This window comes from Dipodomys ordii, unplaced genomic scaffold (assembly GCF_000151885.1).
Source record: "Dipodomys ordii isolate 6190 unplaced genomic scaffold, Dord_2.0 Scaffold30, whole genome shotgun sequence".
In the NCBI taxonomy this organism is placed as follows: Eukaryota; Metazoa; Chordata; class Mammalia; order Rodentia; family Heteromyidae; genus Dipodomys; species Dipodomys ordii.
The window spans coordinates 4,910,769-4,920,208 of NW_012267246.1; the positions used below are offsets into that span (position 1 = coordinate 4,910,769).

General features: G+C 46.3%; 1 protein-coding gene across 2 annotated transcripts in view; it reads right to left on the reverse strand.

The window, feature by feature from the left end:
- Positions 1-2,666: 2,666 nt before the first annotated feature.
- The window catches only part of Sptssb (serine palmitoyltransferase, small subunit B), a 23,049-nt gene continuing 16,275 nt past the window's right edge, over positions 2,667-9,440 (reverse strand). Inside the window, exons 2-3 of one of the 2 annotated variants that reach the window (XM_013016189.1) lie at positions 5,623-5,755; positions 2,667-3,373 (exon numbers count right to left, since the gene is read on the reverse strand). In XM_013016189.1, the coding sequence (XP_012871643.1) occupies positions 3,110-3,340 (231 nt within the window). In that variant the 5' untranslated portion in view covers positions 3,341-3,373; positions 5,623-5,755 and the 3' untranslated portion in view covers positions 2,667-3,109. The remainder of the gene's footprint in view (positions 3,374-5,622; positions 5,756-9,440) is intronic. The other variant, XM_013016190.1, reaches the window with a different exon arrangement.

Here is a 9,440-nt window from a genome sequence, read left to right on the forward strand (position 1 = left end):
AAAAAAAAAAGCCGGAAGTGGCGCTGTGGCTCAAGTGGTAGAGTGCTAGCCTTGAGCTGAAGAGCTGAGGGACAGCGGCCAGGCCCAGAGTTCAGGCCCCATAACTGGACCAAACAAAAAAACAGTGGTGAACTATCTATCTATCATCTATCCATCCATCCATCCATCCATCCATCCATCCATTCTCTCCTCTCTCTCTCTCTCTCTCTCTCTCTGTGGCTATCATACACACTGTATCTAGGGAGCCAGTGAGGCCTGACTTCCTCTTAGGTGCGGTCAGAGGACCCGGCTCAGGAAGCGGAAGGCCCAGCTTCATCTGTCAGCCTGAGAAAGTGATTTCTCAGTCTTGGCTGATACTAGAATAATCCAGGAACTTTATAAACTACCATGTTAGAAAACCTCCTCCCCCAAACATTGCAGTTTAATTTTTTCCTAGGTGTGTGGGGGGGTGTCAATCATTGGTAGTTTATAAGGCTTCCAGATGATTCTTCCAATGTACAGCCAGAGGCAAGAACCAGTGGTCTAAGCCTTGAGGAACGAAAGAGTCACAGATCTCTAAAAAGACAACCACTTAGCCATCTACATCGCCATCAGTCTGTGTAGAGTTTGCTGGAGCAAATCAAGTGCATCAAGAGAATACAAGGGAGGTCCACTGTCTCTCAGAACCTTCCCCTGCTTGTTTACACAGACACTTTTAAGTCTTGCCTTGTATGTGAGTCAGTCCATACAAGTTCCATTCGCTCTGTCCGTGTCGGAGGCCTGGAAGTGTAAGAAGTACTTCAGTCATGCATCAGCCCATCCCCAGTGAGCTTTCACAAGATGATCACACGGTAGCACAAGCCCACTCTTGCTTCCAGAAGCATCACCTGGGTTGCCGGTGTAGGGTGCCAGCAAAGCAGTCAGAACACACAGGGTGTGTTTCTTCTCCCTCCCTCTCCTGCTTGTTGCTGTGGGATAAGGTGGAAGCCATGGGTCCTGAAGGTTAGGCTTTGAGAACTGAGGCTTTGGCTACTTTACCTGTTGGACACTTTGGGTGGCTGACCTATCAGTGCAGGACCTGAACGGCATCTTCTGTGTCGTTCTACTCAGACCACCTCTCTTTTTTTAAAATTTATTTTTATTTTTCTGTCAATCATGGGGCTTGAACCCAGGGTCTAGGCGCTGTCCCTGAGCTTTTCTGCTCAAGACGAGCTCTACCACTTTGAGCCACAGCGCCACTTCTGGTTTGCAGATGGTTCATTAGACAGAAGAGTCTTGCGGATTTTCCTAACCTGGCTGGCTTTGAACCGCAATCCTCAGATCTCAGCCTCCTGAGTAGCTAGGATTGCAGGCGTGAGCCACCGGTGCTACTGGTGAAATTCTACTTTCTAACATATTGGTGATCCCATCCCATTAACTTTTATGTTGGCTTCCATGGGCTTCTCTGTGGTGAATATTCTCATGGCCTGGGGTGTTTGTGAGCGTTGTACTGCTGTTAGCTACTTGACCTTGAGCAAGAAATGCAACTTTTCTATGGTCCAGACTGCTTCCTTGTCAGGGGGAGACCTTCAGACCTGTTTCAACATGTGAAACATGTCCGGGATAGAGAAGCATCTTGGATGATGTTCTTTTCGCTCTATCACATTGAGATCGGTTGCCACTGGGTTTAGTAAGACATAGGTTGGGTACACCTTGTGTACCCACTGTGATGGTGCAATGCAAACAACAAAGCAAAGCCAAAGTGGATCTCTTCCTTATACAATGCATCTTCATTTTATTTTGGAAAAATCAGCAAATACATACTCAGGTATTTCTTTTCCTTCAAAACAGTTTATTTCAGACAAGCTAATTGGCAATTAATTTGAGTGTCAAACATCTTCTTTGATGGCTGTCCTGGGAGTTTATTTCCCTAATGTAAAAGTGCAAAGACTGTCCAAAACCTGTTTATATTTTACCTCCCAAAAGGTCAACAGAAATATTTACTAGGAGGCAACGATGGGTCTTTGGTATCTGATTCAATGGTATAATTAACAAGCTCTATTTGCCTTTAAGATAAACACTTTGAAGGATGTTTAGTGAGTCTTCTTTCTTCTATCAAAGCACTTAACTGGAGCTATTGAGTTACTGCTGGGAGAATTTTACTTCCAGCCTATTTGCTAGCTTTTCTTCCTACAACCCATTTCTCATTTCCTCCCAGACTCATTCAAGGCAAAGTCACATCAAAAGTCACAATATCTGCATATACTTGGATTATATTATGTTTCTGGCACTTAAAATGATTATGCCCTATACTATTACTTACTTATGTAAAATCAACATTGTTGATGTCAAACTCTTATAAAACCAGACCTTAGAAGCATTTGAAATATCCCATGAGGGCTGGGAAGTTGGCTCAGTGGTAGAAGCGCTTGCCTTGCATGCCTGAGGCCCTGGGTTCGATTCCTCAGCACCACATAAGCAAAAATGAAAAAAGCCGGAAAGTGACGCTGTGGCTCACAGTGGTAAAGCGCTAGCCTTGAGCTGAAGAGCTGAGGGACAGTGCCCAGGCCCAGAGTTCAAGCCCCATGACCGGACCCAAAAAAAAAAAAAAAAAAAAGAAATATCCCATGAAGCAGACCTGAAAGAAAAGTATTGCCTCCAGCAATTTTAGAGATTAGCCGTTTAATAGAAAAATAAGACATTCCGGGGAAGGGAGGATTCATATAATTTATTCATACCTTATATTATATATTGTAAACAAGAGTAGGAGACTTTCGACAGACACCTCCAAAGAAACAGTTCCTGGTACTACACCCTTGAGCAGAGAGCAGGTATCAGGGAGCACTTTAAATATGAACCTGGTAGGTTTCTCAGGAACCCATTTTCCAGAAGATTCTTCTATGGAACCCATCCTGATTCGCAAAGCAATCTAAAGGCATAGATTTGAATTGAAAGGGTATGGAAGGTGAAGTAAAGTCATTACATTTTTTTCCATGGCCCGAGGCACAAGATAGCATGTGCAAAAGAAACTAGAGAGACTCTGGCTGGAGCCGCAGGTGTGCCCTCAGTGTGCACAGGGAATGCAGAGGGGAGGGAGCGCGTGGCGGAGCAACACAAACAGGCAAGGCCGCCTGGCAGGGTGCACGTGAGATCAGCTGGCAACCGCATTGTGACAGCCAAAGATTCTGGAGAAAAATTCCCAGGCGAGGCGAATGTGGATGGGAATGAAGACATAGGCAGTGTACACTACCATGGCGACGATGGTGAGAAAGATGGTATTGAACATAGACTGCTCCCAGGGCTCCATCACCTCGCAGCAGCTGATGATCTGGTACTGGAAATAGAGCCACGCCAGGTATTCCTTCACCTGCCTGAAACCCATGCTCAAGTGCCTTGCAGCTTCAGGGAGTCTTGTCTGTTCAAGAAGAAAAGAGAAGCAAAGGAAATTAAGGAACCAAATGCAGACTGGTCTTGATGTTGCATACTCTCAATTGGTTAAATATCTGTCAAAGATGGGGAGAGAGCATGGATGAGATTATTCCTATTCATCGGTTCCAAACAACAACAGCTCGCTCCAGCTGTAGCTTTAAAGCTTTACTGATTACTAAGCAAAGAATGACCGACTGCGTCTCCAGCATCAGTTGACATCTCAGGGGCTGAGTCTCCAATGGGCTTCCTTGAGCAAAAGCGCTACACCGATGTGGTGCCACATAGGTTGCATAGGAACAACCCATACACACATGGCACGTGATAAAGTATTGTAAATGAAAACTGCATGTAATCCACTACCCTGTGGGAGACCAGCAACACATGGTCGAGTACCAGATACGAAAGTTCAGGAAAAGATTAGGTGCTTGAAAAGCAGGAAGTTGGGTTTCTACGTATGAGTGTCATAAAAATGGAAAAATCGTATTGGGACCACTGTTGGCGGGGGCTGTGTGTGCAGTACTGAACATCTGTTAGCAGGGGAAGGAATGCAGGGAATCTGGTTGTCTCTCCCCCCCTGGGAGAGTCACATGTATGCCTCTCCAGGTTTTACCCATATGCGTCTTCTTGCATATGGGTGGATAGAAATCTTAGTGGTAAATAAAATGGGTTGAGTCTCGTGCATCCTTCTAGGGATGCACTGAATGTGGGGTGGGGTTGGAGACTTTCCCCAAGCCAATGACAAGCCAAAGCATACCTTCAGGTAGTCCCTTGACTTTGGGGGGGGGGGAGAGCAGGTACAGAACTTCTGAAAACCATGTACACACATTCCCTTCATCTTCAGAAAGGATCACAGTTGGGGCTGGGAGGTTGGCTCAGTGGTAGAGTGCTCACCTAGCATGCATGAAGCTCTGGGTTTAATTCCTCATCACCACCTACACAGAAAGATCCAGAAGTGGTGCTGTGGCTCAACTGGTAGAGTGCTAGCCTTGAGCAAAGGAAGCTCAGGGACAGTGCCCAGGCCCAGAGTTCAAGCCCCAGGACTGGCAAAAAAAAAAAATCACAGATATAAGGCCAAGCAAAACTTTTCAGAAAGAATTGCTCCTATGATTTCTTAGACAGTTCCCAAGTAGACATGGGGAGGGGTGTCAAGGGGGTCAGTTGTGAGCCCGAAGAGGTCTTTCATTAAGCCTGGCTTTGACAACAACAGACAACTTTGGACAGGAAACATTTCTACAAAACCAAAAAAAAAAAAAAAAAGGAAGTCATCACAACCAGGTCCTTAACACAGGCCAGGAAAATCCTGAGGAGTAAGTCATACAAAAGGGAAGCATTTTTTACTTTCCTCTGAAGAGTTTGCCTTCTTCTGTCTTTCTGAGAAGCCAAGGGAATTGGCTGGAGCCAGCTATGGGGGCTCCCTTTTACGCCAGCACTGGAGAGCTTGGCGGGGAGGGAAGAGGAAGGGGCAGGAGGGGCAGTTTGGGTCACACAGTGAGTTCAAGGCTAGCCTGAGCTACATAGTGAGACCCCGCGTCACAAGACCAAGTAAATTACTAAAAGACTAACTAAATAAGCTGCTGCTGTGTGAGCTTTTAGAGATAGCTCCTTCTGTGGTCTTCCTTTCTTCCCATGCTGACTGAAGACCGGGGAACCAGGGAGAATAGGGAGAGGCCTAGAGAGAAACGTGCGGCAGAGGAGGAATGTGTGCAGCTATCACAATGTGCCCAAGGCTGGGTAACCTAGAAAGAATAGAAACATCTATTTCCTTCCTCCAGGTGTGGAACTCGACAGTTCCTGATCAAGATGCCACTGGGTTTGGTGTCTGGTAAGGGCCTGTCTCTCAGTCCAAGATGGCACCCTGAGGTCCCTGTCCTTACATGGCAGAGAGGACAGAGGGACAAAGAGGCCGAGCGCTGTAAGAACCCTCCTACATCAGAACCTTATTGCATTCGCAGAAGAGACGTGCCCATGACCCGGTCACCCCCTAAAGCTCTCACCTCCTAACACTGCAAACATTCACCGAACTTCACCGGGGGAGGGCTGTTCCACCCACCAAGATTTCCCACAGACTCCGATGGTGAAAATTAGGAGTTTCACTGTGGGAGATTTCGGCTATCCTGCTAGAGGACTATGTTTCTAAAACTCTTCATTCTAGGTACCCATGATAGCTAACCTCCTAACAATCCAGAAGTGGGATCGGTGCACGGTAACAGGTGAGTGTGGAGACCGTAAACTCACCTGGAGAGTTTGGGGTGATGTCAGGTTGCACCACCTCACACACAGTCAGCCCCTCCCTTAGGAAGTGTGGGGAAGTCGGATCCTAATCGCACAATGTAATCACGCAGTCAGGAGATCCACCAGGGTGACTGTCCTGAAGAAGTGCACAGCCAAAAAGGACCTTAGTAAAGAACCAGAATGAGCTATCTCTGAGGAAGAGGTAAGATCCAGAAAGGATTAAGGATTAAGTTTACTAGGTGAAATGGGGAGTGGGGAGGCCAGGAGGAAGGCAGGGATGAGGGGAGGTTAGGAAGGGTGCAATCAGAGGCTGCAGGGGGAGGAGGGTAGGGGTGCTGAGGCAGAGAGCACCAGGATCTCAAGAAGCTAAAGCTAAGACCAGCATTAGGACAGAAGCAGCTAGGAGAGTCGCCTGGGCTACTTTGTCTTCAGCCTGCAAACCAGGGTCCTGGTGGAGGGGGGTGGGTGGGGGCGGGGAGCATTCAGCGGGTAGCACAGGTAGCATTCAAAGACAAGCAGACAGTGGTGTTGGAGACGGTTCACTTCAGAAAAGTCTTCCCAGGAGTGTTATTTACTCAGAATCCGCTGTGGCTGAGAATGTATTTAAAATATTCTTAGTATTCTTTTCAGTCTTATAAATGAGATAATGATGCTACTTTAGAAATATCATTGACTTTTCCTCTCTATGGTGTAGTTTTTTTTTTAAGTGCCCTAATTAATCTCCTGGCCCTTGCTTTTCCTTCTAAAATTAACTTTCATGAAGTCCAGATGGCTCTGTCAGAGATCCAGGGCTGGAGGCATCCAGCCATATTCCAAGTCCAGTCGTATTCTGATTCCTGAGCCAGAGATACTGTATGATAATCAATATTCATTATTATTTATTTGATTTTTTTGTCAGTCCTGGGGCTTGAACTCAGGGCCTGGATACTGTCCCTGAGGTTCTTTTGCTCAAGAGTGGTGTTCTACCACGTGAGCCACAGGACCACCTCTGAGTTTTTCTGCTTATGTGGTGCTGGGGAATTGAACCCAGGGCTTCATGCATGCTGGGCAAGCACTCTACTACTGAGCCACCTTCTCAGCCCTAAGACTCATTATTTAAACCACTGGAACCTAACCAATCCATAAATCTGAAAAAAAGAGAGAGAGATAAAAGTCACACTCACACACATTATACCAAACAGAGAGGCAAAATGACAGCTCACCTCACAGCAAGCTCAAAACTGCCTGGAAAGCTTAAATCTACCTCCACACATTTACAACTTAAGTAGTAAGTTAAGATGTGTCACATTGTTATTTGCACAATTTGTACAACCTCTCCTTTCCCACAGCCCTCCGAATAGCCAATTGTGGCAGGTGAAAAGTGTGTATATTGTTATGTCACTGTAATCTCATCAAGTCTCAGTTGGTCCACAGAAAGCACATTGATTGCTCCCTCTCCTTGGTTCATTTTTTGTCCCCCTTTACTGGTGAGAAGTGAATTTGAAGGTTGTTTATTCGCTGTTTCTTATTATGAAAAGGTAAGGAGAGAGAGGGTTGGTTATTATTAGAAAGCCATCTGCTATATCTATTATAGAACATGCAGTATTTTAAGGTTCTGTAGTCACTTAGGTAATGTGTTTCTTCTCCATCCTGGTAAATCCATTTTATACCCACGATGGGACAACATACCTAATTAAAAATAACACTTTAAACAATTTGATGACTGATGTGGGTAAGGGAATTCATTCATTAACAAATTCATTTTGCTTCTGAATGGTAATGGACTTGGAAAGACTTTCCCAAAAGGCACTGAGTGTAGGAAATCCTCTTCTGACCAGGTGAAAACAGACAGTGCGCGAGGGGGCGAGGGATCATGGGAAAAATGCTAAAGGAGGCTGAGAAAAGATGCCGCACTGGGGGAGAAGGTGGGATATGATGACAGATCATCCCATGAAGCAGCTGCCTGCAGGTAACCTAGCCTTGCATTCTCGCAAGGCAGTGTGGCATTAATTCAGGTCCCCAGCTAGCTAAACAAAGAACGTGACATGTTTGCTTTATTCAAGCATACTTCAATTCTTCCTGTTTTTATGTCATGTGCTTTGAAAAGATGACTGGTTAAGTGGAACAAGAGTGAGAATAGGGTTTCTTTTGTAAAAATAGTTCCTCTAAACTTGACTTTTAAAACTCATTAGAGGGGGAGGAAAGTAGGAGAAAAATGAGGGAGGGGGATTAAAAATTAAAAAACCTCACTTTACCATTACCATTACTAACTTGCTAACTGCTGATTTTGCTTCTGTAAATATGCTTGCATTCAGACCCCCTTTTCCCTGGGAAATAAAATTGGGCAGTGACTCAAGGATATTGGCCGGCCCAGATGTCCGGATATCAGCCCACCCAGGACAAGGACAGCGGTTATAGATAGTACGTGTTCTTCAGTTCCAGATTAATTAAGCAATCCCTGGGACAAACCTTGACAACGACCACCTGGCAAGACCACAAGCTGAGCCAAGTGTCAACCAATCATGGGCCTGTAACCATGTAAACCCCCCTTAAACCAACCATGGGCCAGTCATCTTACAAAGAGTGTTACAAAATTTCCCGAGTGGCAAAGTGATTGTTGGTGTATATGGTGACCTTTAAATGGACCAATTATGGGATGCTTTGTGTTATGCATTAATCTTGTGGTTTTTGCCTTTAAAAAGGGCTTGTAGCCGCTGCTTGGGGCTCCCTGTCTGCTCGGGACAGAGAGTCCGTTTGCGCAAACGTCAAATAAACTCCTCTTGCTTATTGCATCTCCCAGCCTGGAGTCTGAGTTTTCTGGGGCGCCCTCCCGTTGACGAAAGTATCCTAGGGGACTAGGGTCTTTCATTTGGTGCGTTGGCCGGGAACCAGGCGCCCCCAAACCCCAGATTCCAGGACCGGCAGGAGGTAGGATAGAGTGTGTGTTTGTCACTTTCGTTTTGAGTTCTGGGATCCAAATCTGTATTTGTACTAGAGGGAAAAGCAGACGTGCCCAGTACCCTAGTCCCGCCCTGGAGCCCTGCTCCAGGGTTGTCTGGAGGAAGGAGGAGATCCGAGTGTCTCTCTGTTCTGGGGAGGTTAGGCGAGGCCAGCCACTCCCATCTGTAATTCCTTCCTCATCTGTACTCGGTTGCCGCGTGGCGTCTGGTTTTGTCTGTCTCTGTTTAGTGTTACTTGTTTTTAGTGTGTTTTATATTCTCTACAGAGGTGGGACAACAAATGAGTCCACTTCTAGGACACCCGAGACCTCGTCCTAGTTCATTTAAAAACAAAAACGGCTGGTTCTGCTTTTGTAACTTGCTTGTTTGTCAATTATGAAACTGCCACTGACCACCTGCGAGTGGCCCCAGTTAGATCTCAGCCTCGGGCCTTGGCTCGGGGGGGTCTGAGCGTGGGGGAGAACCTGTCAGTCTGAGGGGACGGCCGCTAGGGATTTTTCTTTTCCTTTGCCCCAAGATGACTGGGAATTCTCCTCCGCCTTGGAAGGCCCCTGGGTCAACGTCTGCAGGAATCTAAGAGAAAAATCCTCCGGAGGTGAGTAGGGGGGTTGAGTCCCCTGATAAGTAAATGGTGGTGAGATGTCGCCCCATTCACTGAGACCTGATTTTGTCTTTGTGGCCACTTATTTGTCTTGTTAACTTTAGTGTGTGTTTGTTTTATGTTTTCTGGGGTAGGGAAGTTCTGGGTGAGTGTGGCAGGCTCACTCAGCAGACTCTGGATTCAGCTTGCTGAGTGGGAGCAGCACAGAGTTCCGGTAGGGATAAACTGGGGCCCATTAGTCCCCAACTCAGCCTTCAGTTCTTGTCTAGTTCTGTTTTAGA